Genomic DNA, 23,794 nt, shown 5'->3' on the forward strand with positions numbered 1-23,794 from the left:
CAAGAGGACCCCTGCTGTGACAAAACCGGATGGGCTGCTGTCAATCACCTACTCTCACACCGAGTCATCGGCATTAACTCTATGGCTAATCTGCACATATGATCCTACTCCTAGCAGTTCCACTCTCAATGTCATTCCCTGTCTGCCTGCTGCTGTCCTCGGCTCCTGGACCTTGGCATGCTCTTGCATTGCTCCACTTTGGCCTCTGCTCCTGCCATTTGTTCATACCTTCAGCCCTGAACTTTATTTTGCTCCTTGGCTTCTTGAACACAGAGAACTAGACGATTGCAGATGTAATATAATTGTTCAAGAAAGAGGCAAAGGATAACCCAGGAAACTGCAGACATGTCAATTTGACCCCAACAGTGGGAAAATTGATGGAGGCCATAATGTGGGATAAGATAAATATACATTTTGAGAAAAATAAGTTCATACTAGACAGTCAACTTGGCTCTGTAAAAGGCAGGTCATGACAAATTTAATTGAGTTCTTTGATAAGGTGACACAAGCAGTGGATGAGGGTGGTGCTGTGGATGTTATATATTTGGATTTCAGAAAGCATTTGATACAGTGCTACATAACGCATTTGTCAGCAAATTGGAAATGTTTGGGATGGATAGTTCCTTGACAACATGGATTAGAAGTTGGCTAAGAGATAGAAAATTGAGGGGTTAGTATGGATGGGCATTTCTTAGACTGGAGACAAGTTGAATGTGGTGTTCCCCAGGGATTGGTACTGGCACCCTTGCTTTTTCTGATTTACATAAACAATTTAGAGATGGGTGTTGAGGGCAAAAATCTCTAAATTTGTGATGGTATTAAGCTAGGGAGAATAGTGAATTATGACGATGACACGAGTGACTTCAGAGGGGCACTGACAAGTTGGCCTGGCAGATAAATTTCAATGCACAGAAATGTGAAGTAATGCATTTTGGTAGATGAAACATGGACAGACATATTCAATGGTACAACTCTGAGGAGAGTTCGGGGCGAGGGACCTTGGGGTTCAAGTACATAAGTTTCTGATGCTGGTCAGTTAACTTGAAAATATATTAAGTTATGGGATATATTATGGGATTCTTGAGTTTATAAATTAGTGGCTTAGAGTTCAAAAACAAATGATTGAGTATTGTGTTCAGTTCTCGACTCCTTTAAGGAAGGTTGCTAAAGCACGGCAGTGAGCATAAAGGAGGCTTACTAGAATAATACCAGAAATGATGGATTTTAGATGCAAGGAAAGTTTAGAGAAACCGTGCTTTTTCTCCTTGGAGCAGAGAAGATTAAGAAGTGACTTTACTGGGGTGTTCAAAATTATGACCAATTTTGGAGAGGTAATAAAGGATATTCAGTTTCCAGGAGTTAGTATATCAGTAAGTTGGGGTCACAATTTCAAGACTGTCAACAGAAGTGAGAGGAGAATTTTTTTTACTCCAAATTGTTCGGACTTGGAATATATTGCCTGGGAGAGTGGTGGGGGTGGATTTTATTGGAGGTCTCAAAAGAGAGCTGTAATATACATATATATTTGCAAGTGATGGATTTAGAGGGCTTGGGAGCTCGAAGTTGGAGAATGGGACTAGCTGGGTAGCTCTTTCTGGAAACAATAGGCCAAATGGCCTCCTGTACTATGTACTGTAAGTCTGTGGACTTAGCTCATTGCTCCCATTCTGAACGAACACTGAAGTCTTAGGTTCACGCCATCTAGTGGCTGTAGTGGCAAATGCAAGTAAGTTTGGGACCTTAGCTCCTGCACTGACTAACTTCTGACACTAGATGGAGTTTGGTCAAGTACAGTATGTTGAGTGTTGTGTTATAATATTACATGTGGTACTTACATTTAATAACATTAATTGGCAAATTTATTTATTTCATCTAGGAATGAACAGTGCAGTATTTCCTGGTTTTATCCAAAACAGGAAGTTGTTCAAAGCCAACTGACTCTAGCATTAACATAAGTCATTATTGATTTTGAAGGGAACCTAAACCTTGTTTCATTTAAAATTGCGATTTTCAGGAAAGCAAGCACAACTTTAACTGAGGATTTAGCGGATTCATTAGGATTTAGGGGCTTGAAAATTGCTTGCTTACTGCTTTACTTAAAGGGGCAATGTAATCTGGCAGTGGTAGGGACTGAAGGAAGGAGGAGGAGGAACTGTTGAGGGGGAAGCTACAGATATATCACGACAGTCCAGAGTTTGTAACCCAAGGTTTCTGAATGCTAAGCTGACGAGACTGAGCAACAGGTTGGCATGAGGAACCTCTGTCAGGTGGGCCCAGAAACCTCCTTACATGTACAATGGAGTTCATCCAGACCCAAGTTTTGCCTGAACCCATGTGTCCACTTTGAGCTCCTCCTCCCTGTACCCTGGCAGTCTACAGGCAGTCTACAGGCATGTGACATCATCATTTGGAGAGTTAGCATGAACACAAACCTTTTGCACTGGTTCAAACAGACCACACATGCCTAGTGACTAAGTATAGGTTTTTCCTTCTAAGTTACCTTTTAAAATTCGCAGAGCGCCAAAGCCAGTGGCTAAAATGTCCGGTCAGGACTTCAGCCTCGCATGCTGCTGACTGGCCACACGAGTCAGTTTTTGAGAACCAAAAAAACATTTAGGCATCAGGGCATTTGTTGGGGTGAGACACTAAGACTCCAACACTAATTGTTCTGAGCAGCATTACAGGCATCGAAGCCAGGATATATGGCCATGTCTGTTCCCATCAGTTAAATGCTGTTGTACCCAATTATGGGCCACTTTATCCTCCAAAATTCAAATGAGTGTTGCAATGTGTTTAGGGGCGGGGATGTAGGTGACAGGATATGGCAATCAAGATCCATTCACTGAACCCACATGCGAGATTATTAAAGCTTCAACGCCATATCCAGGTACTCGGGGATTTACCACTCATATGGATTGCTAGGACTACCTGCTCCTTCTACCTTTTCAGTACATATCTGAAAGTAAGAGAAGGTCACTCCTCATGCCTAACTCATCCACCACAGCATCCAAAAACCTTGCTGCGCATGCTCTGGCCTGTTGCAATATTTCTGTAACTTTCTCCTCCTTTTCTCAGTTCTGGATCCTGCTGCAGTCAAAGTACATCTCGTCAAAAGGTGTGGGCTAGCTTTAAGCAAAGGTAGTGCAAGTGTTCAGCAGCAGGCTCACTGCTAGGTTGCATAACACAATCATTTATAGGCAGGATGGTGGTTTATGATACTTTCCTCACTTTGAGATAACACAAAATAATCATAAACCACCGTCCTCGCATTTCACAACGACAGCTCCTTTCATTATCATTTTTCAACTTGCTGAAATGATTGGTCAATTTCTTTTCTTTTGACTTTCCATTTGCACTTTTGTTGGAGCTATTTTCTTGTGCTTCAAGCTAGGTCTACACAAAGGTTACCAATTACAAGGACAAATACAACTAAACATAGGAACCACAAAACCACACCTCAAAAATTTAAGTCCAAGTATATATTTGTTTGAACTTGCATCAACGTGTTGTAATTACTGTGCCAAAGACAGGATCTGTCTAAATAGTCCTGCTTCTTGATTTCAAAACAAACAAAAATCAAAAACCTGATGGCAGTGAACTTTCTGAAGCTCAAGGTATGAAGATCTTACGCTAGAAATGACTGAGTGTAATAATGAAATAAAAACGCAGCTTATTGGTACATTCATCCATTTATTCTTTTCACTCAAATGGATTAATGCCATCATAATAAGAGGAATGGAATATAAATGCTTTAGCCTATATACTCTGGTAACATAAGCAGTAATTTCTAGGATAAAATCTTCATACTCTGAGCTTCAGAAGTTGACTAAGACCATGTTTATAATGTTTCTGTTTACTGACTGCTATTTCAAGCTAACATTCCCCAGTCACAAATATCACCTGCCCAACCTTAAATCTGCTTGCACAATTGTTCAACATACCATAGACGCCTTTAACCATCCATGCTTTCTCTAAAATGATACATCTTAGGAGGTGGTCCCATAGCGCCATTTCCACACCTGATATTTCACCCTGCCTTCTACCGGGGATCTCATTGTGTAAAATGTTCCACAAGTCTTCATTATTAACGATGTTTACACACATATGGAACAAAGAGTTGTTCATTGCTAGATAGATCAAACAAGTTTGAAGTTGTTTAGCAGATGACCAAAGCCAAAACTGGTATTATGCATATAGGATATGAAATAATTTTGATCTTAAGTAGAAAAACATCTTACAAAACATGTACTGGCGATGGAAAAATAAAATCCGTGGAAAAATGAATGACAATCCAGTTTTCTTCTGAATACCCACACAGATCTTTTAATTAATTACCTATAAATTCTAACATGATGGAAGCAATCATCTACTTTTGGGTAAAACAAAAAGTGATGCTCTATTATTATTAATTTAAACAATTTCAAAATATTAGCTCTAAGTCTGCAGATATCCCTAAAATGAGGATGTAGACCTGAAAGCCTTAACCTAGAGAGAGTAATAATTGTATTCCACCATTACATTAATCTTAAGAAAACTATGATCCATAATAGCAGAATATGTTTCACAATTCATGTCAAAAATATCACTCTAAATGCCCATAGTATTAATTTATCCTAATCCACCTGGGGAGATGGTAGTTTTGGCAATGTGGCTGAATGAGAAATCCAGAAGCCTAGTCGAATGGTCTAGGAACACCATATCTTTGTCATGGAGATAGTGGAATGTGAACTCAAGAAAATCTATAATAAAAAGCTAGCCCAATGGTGACCATTGCTGTCAAACTTCATCAGGTCCTTTAGGGAAGGAAATTTGCCATCTTTACATGATCTGGTCTACACGTGACTCTAGACTCACAGTAATATGGCTGACTCTTAACTGTCCTGTGGACAATTGAGGATGGGTAAGAAATGCCGACCAAGCCAGTGATGCCTCCATCCCATATGGTGAATGGTGGTGGACAATTAAATTAATTGAGCATTTATGTGGCCTCCTCCTTGAATGATGGAAGAGCCCAACACACCAGTGGAAAAGAAAAGGTTGAGGCAGTCGCAGACGCCTTCAGCCAAAAACACCGAGTGGATTCCCCAGTATCACAGATACTAGTCTTTAGTCAGTCAATTTGATTCACTTAGCATGATATCAGGAAATGGTTGGAGGCACGAGATACTGCAAAGGCTATGGGTCCCAACAACATTCCAGCAATAGTAGTGAAGATGTGCTCCCAAATTTGTTGCTCCATTAGCCAAGCTTGTCCAGTACAGTCAGAACACTGGCATCAGCCCAACAATTTGGAAAATTGCTCAGGTATGTCCTGTCCATGAAAAGAAAGACAAAAGTAGGACAACTGTCTACTGTCGATCATCAGTAAAGTGATGGTAGGAGTCATCAACAGTGCTTACCAGCCGTACCTGCTCAACAATAACATGCTCAGTGTCACCCAGTTTGGGTTCCATCACGGTCACTCAGTTCCTGGCCTCATTACAGCCCTTGATTCAAATATGGACAGAAGAGCTGAATTCCAGAAGTGAGGGGAAAATGCCACATTCAACTGAGTGCGGCTTCAAGGAAATCTTGCAAAACTGGAATCAATTGTATCAAGGGGTAAACTCTCTGCTGGTTGGAATCATACGTGACATACAGGAAGATGTTTGTATGTCATTGGAGGTCAGTCATCCCGCTCCAGCACATCTCTCAGGAGTTTCTCAGTGTAGTGTCCTGGGCCCAACCATTTTCAGCTGATTCATCAATGACCTGCCCTCCATCATAAGGTCAGAAGTGGAGATGTTCGCCAACGATTGCTCAATATTCAAATGCAACAAGATATGGACAATATCCAGGCTTGGGCTGACAACTGGCAAATAGCATTTGCACCACACATATGCCAAGCAATGACCATCTCCAACAAGAGATAATCTAACCACTGCTTCTTGATATTCAATGGTGGAACCATTACTGAATCCCCCACTAACAGCATCCTTGGCGTTACCATAAGCCAGAAGCTCAACTGGACTTGCCACATGAACAGTGCCTACAAGAGCAGGCCAAAGAGCAGTAATACTACAGTGATTAACTCACCTCTGCAAGCAACCACCCTCTCCACAACCAATGCTCAATAGCAGTAGCATGTACTATTTACAAAATGCATTACAGAAATTCAAAGATCTGCAGACATCACCTCCTAAACCCATGCCTACTTCCAACTAGAAGGACAAGGGCAGCTGATACCTGCAAATACCACCAGCTGCAAGATTCCCTCCAAGCCTGAGACCATCCTGAATTGGAAATAAATTGTCGTTCTTTCATTGTTGCTGGGTCAAAATCCTAGAATTGCCTAAGGACTTTATTGGTCAATCTACAACACGTGGACTGTAGTGGTTCAAGAATGCAGCTCACCACCACCATCACCTTCTCAAGAAAAATGAGGGACAGGAAATAAATGCTGGCCAGTCAGCGATGCCCACATCCCTCAAATGGATACAAAAAGCATTTTCCTTTCATTGGTGGATTTGGCCGATCTGTGCCAAAGATACGAAGAGAAATTTTCGAAGCACAAAACAATCAGATAATGAGGGACAGACAATTGAGGTTCTATGGTATTACAGTCAGTTAAAAAGTTACTCCCACCATAAATTTGCTCATCTTCCATTCAAGTTCTGTTGTTACATGTTATTTTATTTCATACTATGCCATAAAGATGTTACTTGCATCTCAGCCAATAAACTAACCTTCTCCCTTTGCACAAGTCCCCACTCAAACCCTCTGTATGCATTGCACACATTTTCTAATTGTGTGCACACACATCCTTGTGCACGGTGTTCTGAATTATGAATTTTAATTGCAATGGAAGCCTCGAGGCAGATTTGATGTTCTGACATTACAGAAATGGTCTTGTCTCAAATAGAATGGGAAAACTGGTGTCAAAGATGAAATGTTGTCAAGGACAGTAGGAGCAGGAATGCAGAAATTTAACAGTAACACAATACTGGGCCATGAGGGGGATATTGGTTTCTTGTTCCCATACAGAAATAATATTTTCACTAAATAAGTACAGATAATTCACATAGAAATTTTACTTAGTGAATGACTGAACTGAATAGTTAAGTAAGTAACCATTAGATTAACAGTATGAACTAACAAAAAAAAAATTAGTTTCATTATACATGTTCTGAGGACTTGATTGCAATACAGTGAGAAAACAATGGCAAATTTCAACTCCACTAGCAAACATTTAAATGATTACTTTCTACTAAACTTCAAATTTGGCTGAATCAGGAAGATCTGATCAGATCCATTCGCAGCTGACTAGTACATTCAAAGATTAGGTTGACAGGAAAACTGATTTGGAGTTTTTAAAATCAGACTACTTTGAAGAGGAGCTGATGGACACAGCAGAGTTCAGAGCAGCCAAAATGTCATTTAAAGAGGTAAACATGAGCCAACCATTACATTTAGAAGTTACAGTAGTACAATCGGACACACAATTTTTAATATGCAAGAAGGCAATTTTGGTGGGAGACTTCAAAAGACCTGAACCAATCTTCACTGAATTTCTACTATAAACACATTAAAGATGCGTCCCAAAATCAAGACGACTCCTAGAAAGAAACGATGTAATTCTATCACAACTGGTTTGGGAATAAGTAAGGTGAGTCCCCTTTCTGAAAATTACTTAAATCTTAATAAGTGGATAACCAAGTATTTCAATGTTATTATCAACTGAAGAATTTAAAGCAATTCATTCAAAAATAACAAGAATATAATTGAAAGGAAGTCTAAAACTACATAATTTTGGAATCAATTTCAATTTCAAGATTTGCGTGACCTGTCTTCTGCCTTATGTGGATGCAAAGAAATGTCACAAACGTACATACGTGACATACTAAATCCAACATGATTTTTATTCCTGGAGTATTCCTTAAAAGTTATCATTAGGTAAAGTAGAGATGAGAGGGTAAACACTACTGGTCTTAATTTATCTAGGAGAAAACAATCACAATCTGAAATCATAAAAACACAAGTGTCGAAAACTTACTTACCAGCATCATGTTTACCAGATCTATCTGATAATAGCGATCTTGATGTGCATTTGCAGCTGCCAGTGTAAGAAGATAGTCATTCCTAGCATGGTTAGCTTTTGTGTTGCACTCACTGCGTCGTGCTTTTAACTGGAATTCAAACAAAATGTTTGATATTAGACAAAGAATTGCATCGATTTTTATTTCTTAAAAGATTAAGATTTTTCTCCTTGTAATTATTTTTTACAAGAATATACTCAGTATGATGGCTATATTATTGACTTATTTGCATCTCTCCATTATTTTTGATATACTTAAGATTCTCAAACTTTACACACTATTTTCCTTGTAACATATGCATGTGAATAACCTTCTTCTGATGCCTTTGCCATCGGAACTCAAGACATCCATGAAGAGGCACAAACAGTTACACAGTGAATTTGAGTCAATGTCCCATCTTGCATGTGAAGAAACTATAAACTGACAGCACAAGGAGAAGGATCAGCAATTCAAGCCTGCACTTACTCTAGAATCTACGATTTAACAATTCAGTTTCACCATTTGATGATCAAAAGCACTTAAAAAGTTTTTGTTATTGCCAGTTTGTTTTTTAAAATAGGTATATGTAAATAAAGATAATTACCAATAGTTGATGAAGGTCCACAGGCATCTCACTCCATTACAGAGAGGCTTGAGGGATACCACTTCACATCAACATTAATCCAGGCAATATCAACTATAAGCAGGAGCAGGTTGTATAGGCTGTCAGGACTGCTCTGCCATTCAATTTGAACTTGGCTGTCCTTGAGCTTCAACTTCACACTCTCACCCACTCACTCACTCTATCTTTTGATTCAGAGATGCCAAGAATCTATTTTTCCCAGCCTCAAATGTAATTAATGATGGAGATCCTTAACCCTCAGGAGTAGAGAATTCTAATGATTAGTAACATTTTGAAGCTTCATCTCAGTTCTAACCCATTAGATGCAATCTCTAATAAGCAACCAATGTTTTAGATTTTTTGATCGCCAAAACAAATCTTGCAGCATCCCTATGATTTGAGGCCTGGATTTTCTGAATATTCCTGGCCAGGATAGGAGTCGCTCCTGGGGTCCTGTGGAATCTCCAATGCAGCAGACTCTGAAGGAATTACCTGGGAAATTGAAGATCCACTGGGCAATTTTCCCATACCTATAGCCCCCAAAAAGTAACCACTCAAATCAGAGAATTTAATGGTTCTGATGAAATTATGTAAAATTCTTACTCAAGAGAAGTTAAGACTTGAGGCATAAATATATAGTCTATCTCCAGTGTAACTATTCAACTGACCCTATACTTACCTCAAATAACCCTGACTACACCTTCTCCTGACCACTTGCACACCTGGATTGGAACTATTTGTCCCTTCCTGCTGTTCCAGAACGACCACTTCGAGCCCTTGCTCTGGACCCCCAATTTCCCTTTCCCTTGCTCCGCATCTTATTCCCTCTTTCCCCACTCCAGATCCACACTGCTTTTCACCTCTCCCCAGGACCCAATTCCCCCTTCCTCCACTCCGCTGTCAACTTGACACTGCTTTACCTGCTCTCAGTCCAATCGATTTCCACACCCACCCAGATGGCAACCTAACCCCTGGCATCCAATCACTTGAAACCCTAACCCATCCCTAAATGGCATCCTTCTCATCTAGAAGCCAATGTCTAGCACCCTCGTCTAACACTTTATGTATTTACCATTTGACAGAGGTGATTCTGTAACTTGAATTTTCAGAAGAGAGCAGCTAACTGCTGTGAAAAGAGGATGCGGCTTACTTTCCCCCAGAGGCTTTAGCAGTTTCTCATGGAGCAGAAAGAGAGTATGGCCCTGCATTTCTGAAGGTCCCCTGACTGGAAATCTGTAAGAGTCTCCACTGGAATGGTGTGGTTAAACCTGACAGAGTGTAGAAAATATTTTCAAGGATACTTCCAAGACTGAGACTGAACAGGCTGGGACAATTTTTCCCTGGAGCGTTGGAAGCTGAGGAGTGATCTTACAGGTTTGTCAAATCAGGTGGGGAACAGGTAGAGTGAATAACCAAAGTCTTTTTCCTGGGGTGGAGGAGTCAAAATCTAGAGGGCATGGATTTTAAGTGAAAGATGAAAGATTTAAAAAGGACCTACTACATGTCACTGTAGCCATCTAGATCAACTGAGTTAACTAAAACTCAGGAAAAATAAAGCAGTTTAAACAAGTTCAACTTTCAGTGTCAAATTACAGCTTGACCATGAAAAGTCACGCTTGATTTTCTTTGGGTACCTTCTAAATGTATTTTATTTAAACAGGTAATACCTTGCAAGGTTGGGATGGTGGTGGTGCAGACAGAGGATTTACTATGTGGGCACCCAGGTTCCACATCCACCCACTGCCAAAGAGACTGACAAACATATTGACTTCCCTTCATCCACAATGTTCCTTTGGGTGAAAGAAGCTCATTACTTGTAAACTGAAAAGATTAACAGTTTAATTTGGAAGAATGAATTCTAATAATAATGCTTTATCCTACTGAATTTTCAAGTAAGTCACAAATTTGTTTTTAATTATTTTTCCCATTCCTCAAAGTAGTGACCTAAATAGTTCACAGAATGGCAAGGCCGCTCATGTCACTCAAGGTTTCCTTGTGCTTGACTTGAAATTTAGCAGTGTTCACTCTGCCTAGTTCCTTTGAGGAACCAGCATTCTCACCAGGTTCCAAAACAGAGGACTGATTTGTGTGCAGGACCCAGTTTAAAATTCTTACTAATTACAAATTTTCTGTGATGTTGTCGCTCTTTTCGTCCTATCCTTTCAAACTCAGTTAAGTTTTGAGCAGCTGAATAGTATATCTCTTCCTCTCAGTTATGTAGCTTGGGCCTCAAGACTCGATCATGAGTTTATAGTCTGGTGGTATGAGCTGCTCCCCCAGTGGTTTGCTATCTCTCCAATTCCCAGTTAATTTAATGCTGACTGTATCAGGTGCTCCTTTCACATGCTCCTCTGCATGATGCTGGCTATCTCTGGGCACTTCTTTAATTTGCTCTTCAATGGATATGTTAAGTACCCTGTTTTCTATTTTCTGTATACAGGACATGGTGGGCAATTTTTTATACTGCCAAATGGAAGCCAGGACTATAACTGTACTGGACATTTTATGTAAGGGACATAGCTAGTTCTGGAACATAAATCTTCAGCCTTATTGTTGGAGTAAGATCTCCAACATCTGCAGTTCTATTTTTATTTTATTGCTAGAACATTATTTGGATCCTTTGTTTCTGTATTATCCAGTGGCTTTAGCCATTTCTTGGTATCAAGTAGAATTGATTAAGCTGAAGGTGCTTGCAACTGCTTCAGCCTGGTCTTTTACACTGCTGGGGTGGACTACCCAATCATTGAGGATGTAGACACTTGTGGAGCCTCTTCTCCAGTAGTTGTTTAATTATCCACCACCACTCCCAGCTGGATATAGGACTTGAGTTTAGATTTGCTGTGTCGTGTGGGATTGCTTAGGTCGGTCTATTGCAGGCTACTTTTACTACTTGCTGTGTGTGTAATCCTGCGCTGCAGTTTCATCAGATTGCCCTTTATTTTCAGGTATGTCTGGTGTTACTCCCGGAATGCATTCTTCATTGAACCAGAATTAATATTCTATTTTGGTGGCAGTGGGAACATGCCTGAACATGTTGTGAATTGGTGCAAGTATGGTGAGCTATCATTTTTAAGAATCCACTCACACAGCATAAGGACTATTTCTTCAGCCAGTTTGGGTGCGAAACAGTTTAATCTAACCTTGTTGCCTGTGGAGCGACATCTGAAAAAAAATCCTCTTTAACGCTTTAGTCCTTTTTAGAATTTAATACAAGTAAACTTGTTATGGGAACAAAAACTGCTTTGAAATCCATTGGGTCAATCCACTGATTTGGAAAAAAAAATGTGGTCCTCCCTGCGGATCTTGGAGAGGTTTTGATAAAAAGAAATCAAAAGTCGCCATCTCTGCACTGAAGCAGGTACAGTCAAAAAAAACATTTCACTTCAGGGAAGAGAGGAACAGTGCACAAGTATCTCGTCATGTGCTCTACTCTGAAGGAACACGGAGTAATGTGTATCCTACATGGAGGGAAAGATCTTGAACTCTGTGTAGACTCTGAAAGAAACAGGCAGCCTCAGGGATACCTTGTTTTAAATTGAAAGAAGCACGGTAGTGCTAAACTTTGAGAGATACATTGTGCTAAGGCCCCTCCCATTTTTATAAAAATGTAAAAATGGTGTGAAATCTTTGCACTGTGGGACTGGAATGATTCACCATTTTGTTCAAGCTAACAAAATTGAAACAGATATAGTCGTTCTGAGTTCTTGAGTACTATTGGAGAGGACAGGAGTGATCTTTTACACTCCAAAGGAGTCTGGTACGGCCAGAGAGCTGGATTCCAAAACTTAAGAAACAGTCGGGATCCTACAGAACCATCTTTCCCCCCAAAACACTAGTAATTACTGAAAGATTCAGATTCCACAAATACAACTAGCATGTTCGTGAACTTACCCCCACTTTGTAGCAATTTAAAATAAAAGTTAGCAGAATTATGTACATTTGGAAACAACTTGAATGATGCTATCAGGGACAGGCTGGTGGGAAGATATCAAGCAATCCAGGAGACAGTACTGACAGAAAAAAAAAAGACTTAAAGATAGTATTGGAAATTGCAGTCTTGATGGAACTAGCAGCCAAGGAAGCACAACAGCTAAGCTCGAGCATAACAGTTTTGCTCGAGCAAAATGGCGGGTGACAAATATGCACCATCACACTCTCAAAATGTCACTGCTATGAAAAATGGGTCACGCAGCATATCACAACAGCGCTTCATCCTGAGGTTGCACAGCACTGAAGGTATCATCCAGTAGGGAGGGTACATGTTGCCCAAAGAAAAAAAAACAATCAACCAGCTTGGTGAACCGACCAACAACTCCAGCAAATTGCTGTTATGAAAACACTGCATGCAGAAACTGTGACAAAAAAAAAAGGGCACAACAAAGGGAGGTGTTAGTGGAAGAAACATGAACAACATACAGCAAAAGAACATAACTGAAGAGTAGAAAGGAAGTTTACAAGGTGCAAAAAGGGCATGAAAAAAGCCCAGACGCACAGTCTGAAGAGCTGTTACTAAACATACTGGCCATTGTTGGCAAAACCAACCAATACTCTGGTCACTCTTGTACTGAATAGCAAACCGGTAAAAACGAGTAGCAGTGTCATTGATACCTCAGTGTGTGTCAGCAGCAGTTGAGTCACACTGGCTGCAACCCTCAAAGATTGTACAAAGAACTTACACAAATGAAGTGGTGTCTTTAAGGGGTTGTCTCAATGTGAATGTTCAGTAATAGTCAGTCTGCAGATTTATTTTTGCATATTACCAAAGGAAATTTTATTGGAAAGAACATGGTTGGACAGAATTGCGTCAGGTTCTGATACTGATCTGTCACAAATTCTAAACAAAAAACATGCCACTGGTTTCAATGGGGATCTGGAAACATAGAAAAGACTTTGTAAAATGAAAAGAAAGGATAAGAATCAAGCAAAATATTGCAAGGCTAAAATTAGTGCCTTGTAAAATCAGACTAAAGATCAAGCCAGAATTAGAGAGGTTGGTCAAGACAAGAGTTCTTGAACCTGTCAATGTGAGTGACTGGGCCACATCTATCACCCTAGTAACGAGGAAAGATGCATCGGTATGTATCCGCAGTGATTTTAAGGTCACCATTAATCCAGTATGGGGAGCTAAGCAGTATCTTTTGTCTTTAATTGATTACCTATTTGCTGGATTACCTGGAGATCAGCTTTTCAATAAAACTGGCCACAGTCAAGCCTACCTTCAGATTAATATAGATTATAAATCACAGAAATATGTAACGACTGTAACACAAAAGACTATTCAATTATAAGAGTCTGCCATTTGGAATTATATGTACATCTGAGTTATCCCAAAATGCCATAGATCAAATCTTAAGTGGTTTGGGAAGAGTTCAGTGTTATCACAGGGGAAACTAAAAGGAGCATCTTTACAATTTAGATGCTACACAGCAGAGACTTGAAGATTATAGCCTAAGGGTGAGGAAAGACAAATGTGATTGGTTAAAATCTTCCATCAAATATTTCGGCCATGTCATTGATGCTAAGAGACTACACAAGTCACTCTTCAAAAGGAAAAGCCATAACTGAGGCACCAGCACCAAAAAATGTAAATCAAGTACAATCATTTTTGGGCATGCTAAAGTGGCAGTCTTTCCCCAAATCTTGCAAATATTCCCAAAGCTGTTGCACAATTTATTATGGCAAAACAAGAATTGGAAATCAGAAGACCAATGCAAAAGAGCCTTTACACAAGCCAGAGGCTTTATTAAAGTCAGAAGTCATGACCCATTTTGACCCAAAGTTACCGGTACAACTGACATACAACATACGATCAACATATCACTGTTTGGAAATGCAGAGGGAGTGGGGGAGGGGAGTTATTTCCAATTGGTGACAAGAAGCCAATAGCTTTTGCATCAAAATTGTTAAAAGAAACAGAAACAAACTTTGCGCAGATAGAGAAAGAAGCTCTAGAAATGATTGGCATTCGTTGATTCCACCAATACATACATGATCAGGAATTTGCCCTATTAACAGACCACAGACCATAGATCACAATGCTCTGGCCTCATACAGGGACATCCTTTCTAGCAGCCAGCCGTATGCAGAGTGGGCATTGTTGCTATTAGCTCTCACTTACAGAATTAAGTATCGGCAATCCAACTTGTGTAGAAAAGCTGCTGGACTGTCCAGATTACCTTTGTCAAATGAGGTGACAACAAACAGTCCTCATGTAGTCTGTTCTTTACTTGAAAAAGTAGAGAACACTCCAGTAATGCCAGGATAAGTTAATAAGTACACTACAAATTATCCATTACGATCAAAAGTGACCGACATGGTACTTTATGGCAGGATCGCAGGATCACAGGAACAATTCCAGAAATGAAGTCATAAGTCATACAGAAGCTAGAACTAACCGTACAAGCAGGATATCTCCTGTGGGGAACGAGGTCTTTCCTTCCACCAGAGTTAAGGAAATGTGTTAAATTAACTACCACGAAAGTCACTGTGGCATTCACAGAAGGGAGGAGAGATCCAGTGCTTGACTTTGAAAATAAAATGGTGAGAATTTGTGCAGCTTTGGCAAGTTTGCAACCTACCTCCATTAGTGTTATATGGCACAGGAGTAGGCCATTCAGCTCATCATGCCTGTTCACCAGCTAATGAGATTGCGATTTATCTGTGGCCTAAACTGCATATACCTGTCTTTGGGTCAGATCCCTTCACAACTTTAACAAACATTTACCTACCTCAGATTTAAAACTAATAACTGATCTACTGTCAACCGTCATTTGTGCAAACCTCTACCACCCTAACATCTCTCCCATACAACTTAGCCCTAAATCTTAGACTATTCCCCTAGTTTTAGGATCTCCAACTAGTGCAAAGAGTTTTTAATCTTTGTCTACTCTATCTTTTTTTCTTTTAATACCATGAAAACTTCCTAAGGTATGGCGATGAGATCTGCTCTCAGTACTCCAAGTGGGGTCTAACCAGAGATTTATATATTACCCTCATGGGAATAGCCAGAAAGCCCCATGGCAAAAGAATCTATATAAACTATGCCAGATCGTTTGAAGGGCAAATGGTTTTCATAGTGGTTGACACTATGGCCTGAATTGCCATGATGAAGATGACATCTTCAGAGGAAACCATCGAAAAACTGGGGAAGATCGTTCTGAGGCTTGGTTATGTGGAAGAACCTGTCAGTGATAATAGCTCACAGCTTATATCACAAGAGTTATGGATTATCTAAAGCAGAACGCAATTCAACATATCCAATCAGCTCCTTATCATCTAGCTACAAATAGTTTGGCAGAAAAGTTTGTTTAGACAATGAAACATTCCTTACAGGGAACAGCAAAACAAGATCACTATCCAAACGAATCGGGCAACTTTTGTGAACATACCGGAACACAACCTACTTGATGACTCAAAGTGCTCAGGAATTGCTCATGGTGATAAATGTCTATCGCGCACAGCATTTGATTTGCTGAACACATGACAAACGACATCGTTGACAGGAAACAATAGAATCAGGTTTTCCAATGATAGAACAAAGCCAGATGTCCTGTTTTCTGAAAAGGTCAAGAAGTGTTGGTAAGGAGTTGGTACCAGCCATCATCATAGGGCAGACTGAACTGGATTCCTATATCATGCAGGGGAGATACAATAGAAGATGGAGACATCAGATCAAATCTTGGCAACAAGAATGATCATGCCAGAGACAATATTAACTGAAGATCCACAAATAACTGTACCAAAAAATAAAAGACCTGGATATACAGGAGAAAGTAATTGAAACATCTGAGGAACACAATACCTTAGCGGAGCAAACCACGACATTCTTCAGATGTTCGTACTTTCAGTCGTCTTAGAAACAGACGACAACAGATGTTGTTCCTAGTACACCTAAAACACCAGAGGTTAAAGCCAATGAGAAAATAAACACCTAAGGTGCACTGACAGCCACACAGGAATCAACGTTCTCCAGAACGTCTTATCTGTTTACTGACTGTCATATACATGATTGTAAATATTGTGAATGTTGTCATTGCAAGAACCTCTGGTGTAAAGGGGGAGGGATGTTATGCATCTATGTATGTATGGTGGACTGTCACTAACAGTCCAATTGCATGACATATTGATGATATCATCAGCCACTTTGGGCAGGAAATAGCTTTGTCTATTGAGTGAACATCACCTTAATAAAACTCTTGCTTTTCACACATTGGCCTCCTGGCACTTCCTGGAACTTGACAGTTATAAATTGTGATTGAATATAATTCTGTTGCTGCTGATGGGTCACAGAACTTCATGGATGCCCAGTTTTGAGTTGCTAGATCTGTTCAAAATCAGTCCCATTCAGTGTGGTGCCTTTGCCACACCAGGTGATGGAGGGTATCTCCAATGTGAAGAACAGACTTCATCTCTACAAGAGTTGAGTGGTGGTTACTCCTGGCCAGGACAGACGGATCTGCAAATAATAGCTCAGCAAGGACAAGGTGAAGTACATTTTCCTCTCTGGTTGGGTCCTCCTCCATCTGCTGCCATTCAATTAGCTTTAAAATTCGGCTAATTCATCAATAGTGCAAGTGCTAATGAGCCATTCATTATGGACACTGACACCCCTCATCACGAGGACATGATTATCTGCACTCGTCATCCTCAAAATGTTATTAGACATGGAAGAAAAACTGATTAATGAGCGGAGGGGTTTAGGTGGTAATCAACAGGAGGTACCCATTCCTATGTTTGACCTGGTGGCAAGAGACTTCACAGGATCTGGAGTCAATGTTGAGGTCTCTGCAGTAACACCCTCCTGTATAATACTGTGTTGCTACTTCTGGTCTGACAGAACATACCAAGGAAAGATGCTGCAGGTCTGTCCAGTTTTACTCCTTTTTTAAGATATTTCTGTGGTTGGGTTAGATACAACGAAGTGGCTTGTTAGTCTATTTCAGAGGGCATTGAGTTAACCACGTCGTACTCTGCCTCATCTGATAAAGATGGCAGAATTTCCTTCTTTGACAATGTTCATGAACTTTATGACTATTCACACTGGTTTCAGGCTCACAGTTAGACTAGGTTTAATTCCAGCATGATGGGATTTGAACCCATATTCCCCACACATTAGTTGGGTCTCTGGTGTAACAACATGACCACAATGCCGCCACCTCCCTTATATAAACCAGAGTAATTAAGCGTACACAATATTGTCCCCAATTTACTTATCTCATGATATCTGAATGGTATTAGGTGGGCTTCTGTTTTAATTTCCAACTTCAGTCTTGTCACTGTTTCAGGGCTTTCTGGCAGAGTATTACTACAATTACTAGGAAAACACACTGTTCTCATCTGGTCACAAACTGGTTTCATTTGATCAAGTAATGCCTTGGCATAAAATTGTTCCAATACCACCCATTAGGCTGAACAAAGCAAGGGACAAATTACAGAAATCATCTACAAAGTTGAATTGCTCACGAATGAGATCAACAGGGAATACTCATTAAAATTCTCTCATAACTCACCTTTACACTTGCTTTCTGTAAACTTATTCTTGACTGAAACAGACTAAGTTTTGACCTGAAAAATACAGGAAAACAAAAGTTTAAACAGTGCACTTGATAGTTGCATTTGATTTTGGAAAACTAGCATAAACGTTCTGGAAGCTTCAGATATCAAAAGGAACAAAGGGTCCAAGAAAAAAGCAGGATAGAGTTGGATGATCAATTGAATGGCAGAGCAAGATTGAGGAGCCAAATAGCCTATTCCTAATTTCCATATCTATCGTTCTATGTCAAGCAGAAATCATTCACTGTTACTATTTTGTCATCAACAAAATTGAACATTTGTTGAGATTTTAAATATATACTTACGTATTTTCGTATAAATAGGACCTAGCCACACAAAGACCAATTGGAAACAAACCCAGCAGATGAAAGAGGGTGGTTAAAATGGCTTCAAGTTATACTTTCTGTTTACCACTATGCTTCTCCAGGCAACTGAGCAAATTGTCTGTGACAGGATCTTGAGGTCATGCTTTATTGCTAATCTCATTTCTTTTCCATCATTGGCTCCTTTCAGACGACAGGGAACATCACCCACCTGGACCAGCCTGCAGTTTACAGTTACACTAAGTGTGTGACCAATGCCTTGCTCATCAGGGTTAACCAGTTTATCAACTTCTCCATTAGTCTCAACAGTACACAAGAGCATGCTTGAGGATTTTCTGCAATGGTTGGCTTTCCCCTCATGCAGAGTATCATGGACATTAGGACACCAGTCAACAACATCACTAATTTTAAAAATCTGCTCTATTATTGCATTGCTCATGGTTGATCAGATAAACAAATTATGTATATTTTCCCAGAATATTTGGCCATCTCAAAAGTATAGCAGATAACTCCTATGGGATATATATGACTCACAGCATCCTTCCACAAATCCATAGCTTCTCAGCAACAAAATTTAATCAAAGTCAGATTCTACCAGAATTATTATTACATATATCAAAAAGATGCTGAAAGAGTAGTTCAGACATCCCGATGGGTCTCGAAGCAGAATGGTGTGTGAAGCGTCTCCCACATCATTGTGGTGTCCTGCATAGTTTATCACCTAACCATATAGAAGTCCTTAAATTTAATGGAGGCAGGGTAGCAGCTGTTATCGTGGTTTAGGAAGGAGCAAACTGAATGCCACCTCAGCACGTTACTCAAAATGACATTCGAAATTCCATTGAAAATTGCATTCAACAGGGAGCAGTATGTCAGGTTCCCATCAAGAACCAGTCACTTCAAATGAAATTGAAGCACAGAAACTAAAATTACTATGTGATGGAATGAAGGCTTAGATTATTGGTGGAATTATCCTCTTTTTCACCTGGCAAGAGCAATGGCAAGACTAGTGACAAACTATAATGAAGGTGGAAAAAAAAATTAGGTTCTTAACTTTGAGAAAAAATGTTCCCAATTTGCACCTCGATTCTTACTGGTGATTTCATAGTTGCACTTTGAGGGACAACTATCATATTGCAATGCAACTGCGTCTCATTAAAGCTCCAACTCACCCTATTTGCATGCCACTTCAAATTCTGCTTTCCTCAACTGAGAAACATTTACTATAAATCGACTGACTCCCACAGCTACCTAGATTACACCTCCTCCCACCCTGCCCCCCTGTAAAAACGCCATCCCATATTCCCAATTCCTTCGCCTCTGCCACATCTGCTCCCAGGAGGACCAATTCCAATACTGAACAACCCAGATGGCCTCCTTCTTCAAAAGACCGCAATTTACCCTCAGACGTGGTTGACGATGCTCTCCACCGCATCTCCTCCACTTCCTGCTCCTCCGTCCTTGAACCCCACCCCTCCAATCACCACCAGGACAGAACCCCACTGGTCCTCACCTACCACCCACCAACCTCCAGATACATCGTATCATCCTTAGTCATTTCTGCCACCTCCAAACAGACCCCACCACCAAGGATATATTTCCCTCCCCTATCAGCGTTCCGGAAAGACCACTACCTCAGCGACTCCCTTGTCGGGTCCACACCCCCCCACCAACCCAACCTCCACTCCCAGCACCTTCCCCTGCAACCGCAAGAAATGCAAAACTTGCGCCCACACTTCCCCCCTTACTTCACTCCAAGGCCCCAAGGGATCCTTCCATATCTGCCACAAATGCACCTGCACCTCCACACACATCATTTACTGCATCCGCTGCACCCAATGTGGCCTCCTCTATATTGGGGAGGCAGGCCGCCTACTTGCGGAACGTTTCAGAGAACACCTCTGGGACACCCGCACCAACCAACCCAACTGCCCTGTGGCTGAACACTAACTCCCCTTCTCACTCCGTCAAGGACATGCAGGTCCTTTGGCCTCCTCCATTGCCAGACCATGGCAACATGACGCCTGGAGGAAGAGCGCCTCATCTTCCGCCTAGGAACCCTCCAACCACAAGGGATGAATGCAGATTTCTCCAGCTTCCTCACTTCTCCTCCCCCCACCTTATCTCAGTGCCAACCCTCAGACTCAGCACCGCGTTCTTGACCTGCAATCTTCTTCCCGACCTCTCCGCCCCCACCCCCCCTCCGGCCTATCACCCTCACCTTAACCTCCTTCCACCTATCTCATTCCCAACACCCCTCCCCCAAGTCCCTCCTCCCTATCTTTTATCTTAGCCTGTTTGGCACACCCTCCTCATTCCTGAAGAAGGGACTATGCCTGAAACGTCGATTCTCTTGCTCCTTGGATGCTGCCTGACCTGCTGTGCTTTTCCAGCAACACATTTTTCAGCTCTGATCTCCAGCATCTGCAGTTCTCACTTTCTCCTAAACAAAATTCCTGACAAATAAAACAACAGCGAGTATCCAACGGCTGTAGCACTCCAAATGCCTGTCCTGGCCACCATGCCGCTGCTTCTTCTACACAACATCTATGCCCATCGTCATCCTCTTCAGCTACTCAGCTTTGCAACAGCAATCCACCAGTTTGACCACATAATTATACCTGCCCCTGGACCAATTTTCTTTTTAATTCATTTGTGGGAAGTGGGCATTGCGTGCTCGGCCAGCATGTATTACCTGTCCCTTGATGTCCTTGAGAAGGTAGCAACAGCTTGCTAGGCCTTTTCAGAGGGCAGTTAAGAGTTAACCATATTGCTGTGGATCTGCAGCCGCATGTAGGCCAGACTAGGTAAGGACGACAGACTTCCTTCCTTTAAAGCACATGAATCAACAAGTGGATTTTTACATAAATTGACAATAGATTTATACAGTTTTAACTCCAGAACTGTTTGTGAATGATGGGATTCAAGCCCAGGTCCCAAAAATATTATATGGATCACTGAATTAGTAGTCTAGCAATAATGGCACAAAGTTATCACCTACCCTGACTCGGACACCACAAGCTTTCAACATTTTGAAGTGGATACTATGGCTACTAATTGCATGTTTTTGCCAGGTCACTGAGTGTCAGACAGGAATGCATCTCATGGATCTGAACAGGATGCGTTGTGCTGACACATGCATCTTATTGCTCTTAGCTTGCTTTTTTAGCGCTCACTCTGGCGCTTGCTCAGAGGCTGCCTGTCTGTCTGCTTCACGTTGCTTTCTTAGCATTAGCTGACTTTAGCATTTAGTTACAGTCTATGGTTTAGCTTGCTTTTTACTGCAGTGTGAAAGCCCGGCAGCTTCTGATAGTGGAGAGCATTGAATAGCCAATCAATCAGCTCTCACACATCATTTTATGGCTGTAATACATTAACATCAGAGCTGCATTATGTGTCAGCAGCTTTTGCAGTAAACTGCAAACTGTTCTAAAGGAGGCCAATGGACTCAAAACATTAAATCTACTTTCTCTCCACAGATGCTGCCAAGCCTGCTGAATTTCTCCAGTAATTTCTGTTTTTATTCAAGATAAGCAATGATTTAAGTATATTTGTCCAAGGCAACTGCTGATTTCTAACTGTTCAGGGTAGAAATGCCAAGAAAACACCACATGTGTGTTGGGGACGATGAAAAATGTATCGAAATTATTCAAAGAAATAAACAATGTGGATAAAGAATGGCATTTGCCTTAAAATCAAGACAAATAAACATGACAACAAATAAATTACCAATGGCTAACTTCAGTGCCCAATTTCACTGCCTATTAACAGTGATCAGTTTGACATTTCAAACTAGGATCAATCAATGCCTAAATTAGCAAAGGACAGAGCATAAGAGCTAGAAAATGGCTCAAATCTAATGGACATGGATGAACCAAATGATTTTCTAAAGTAGACTGCATGAGAAGATTATAATATATTTTTGTTCTATAATGGTAAATGATTTCTCTTTACTAATAATTACTTCTTCTCTTAACTCCGTTCAGAAAAGAGGAACGCCCCATTTTGATTGAGAAATCTTAAAGGCACATAGGTAATTTGGTTTGCCAGTTTGGCAATTTTCATGATATGGGGACAAAATTACAGTTAGGTGAATTGGCTGTGCTAAATTGCCCATAGTGGAGGTGAATTAGACAGAGGGAAATGGGTGGGTTACTTTTCGGAGGGTCGGTGTGGACTTGTAGGGCCAAAAGGGCCTGCTTCCACACTGTAGGGAATCTGATCTAATCAGACATCTCTCCAAGAATATACTGCACCTTACCATTTCCAGGACCCACAAACCCTAGTAAAATTATCAAACTATGTCACAGGCTACATAACAAAGAGCAAATCTCTACAGTAAACCTTTTGTGCACACATTTCCAATGTTAAATAATTTTATCAAAATGTTTTCACAAATTTGGATTTACTGCAGATCCCTTCTTTGGTTGAGTGATGTCAGTTGCTTAACATAAACTGAGCTTTTGTTTAATCTAACTTGACTTGCAGTACCTGAAACCTATTTGTATGATAGCCAAGACCATAACTGTAGCAGCGCCTTGTCATTTGCACTGAATCCTGAAGATCAGTTTTGACATCTTTGAAGTTAGACTGAGTAAACAGCAAATGAGACAAGGTTTGTTCCAAATCATTAGAGTGGTATATTTTAATGTCAGTTGAACTAGAGGAATAGTTATAAACTGATTCATTTAATTTAATATTCCTAATTTATCTTCACTCAAGAATAAAAAATGTGAATATTTGGGCTGCCTTACTTCTGAGATTTATTGATTAAAACAAGCAACAATTCTACATTATATACTGATCCTATGTATTTTGGATCTTTTGCTTCTTCAGTATCAATTTTGTTGCAAAAGCTAGATAGCCTTCAGGTGTCTATAATTCTATTTTAGTTATGCCTTAAATTCATAAAAGGCTTCTAACACGATGCATCAGAATATTTTCAAAGTTATGGAGTTAAGCCACCAATGTGCATCGGATTTATAGCTGTAATAAAACATCAAAACAAGTGTATTAGTACTAATTACTCACTGCCTTTAATCCCCAGTTACTTGTAGGATAAAAAGGTAAAGTCAGCATAGTACTACTATATGGCAGCCTGGAGAAAGCGAGGACTAGTGAAGAGCTTATGCTCGAAATGTCGATTCTCCTGCTCCTCAGATGTTGCCTGATGAGTTGTGCTTTTCCAGCACCACACTTTGCTTGCCCATTAGAGAGACACACACACACATACGGCTGGTGAT

The 23,794-nt window shown here is 40.5% G+C and overlaps 1 protein-coding gene across 9 annotated transcripts in view; it reads right to left on the reverse strand.

Moving 5' to 3' along the window:
* LOC140481231 (F-BAR and double SH3 domains protein 2-like) overlaps window positions 1-23,794 on the reverse strand; it is a 245,079-nt gene that overhangs the window by 114,094 nt on the left and 107,191 nt on the right. For all 9 annotated transcript variants that reach the window (XM_072577095.1, XM_072577094.1, XM_072577100.1 and 6 more), the window contains exons 7-8: window positions 18,186-18,240; window positions 8,037-8,165 (exon numbers count right to left, since the gene is read on the reverse strand). In XM_072577095.1, coding sequence (XP_072433196.1) covers window positions 8,037-8,165; window positions 18,186-18,240 — 184 coding nt within the window. The remainder of the gene's footprint in view (window positions 1-8,036; window positions 8,166-18,185; window positions 18,241-23,794) is intronic.

This window comes from Chiloscyllium punctatum, chromosome 9, assembly GCF_047496795.1.
Source record: "Chiloscyllium punctatum isolate Juve2018m chromosome 9, sChiPun1.3, whole genome shotgun sequence".
Lineage (NCBI taxonomy): Eukaryota > Metazoa > Chordata > Chondrichthyes > Orectolobiformes > Hemiscylliidae > Chiloscyllium > Chiloscyllium punctatum.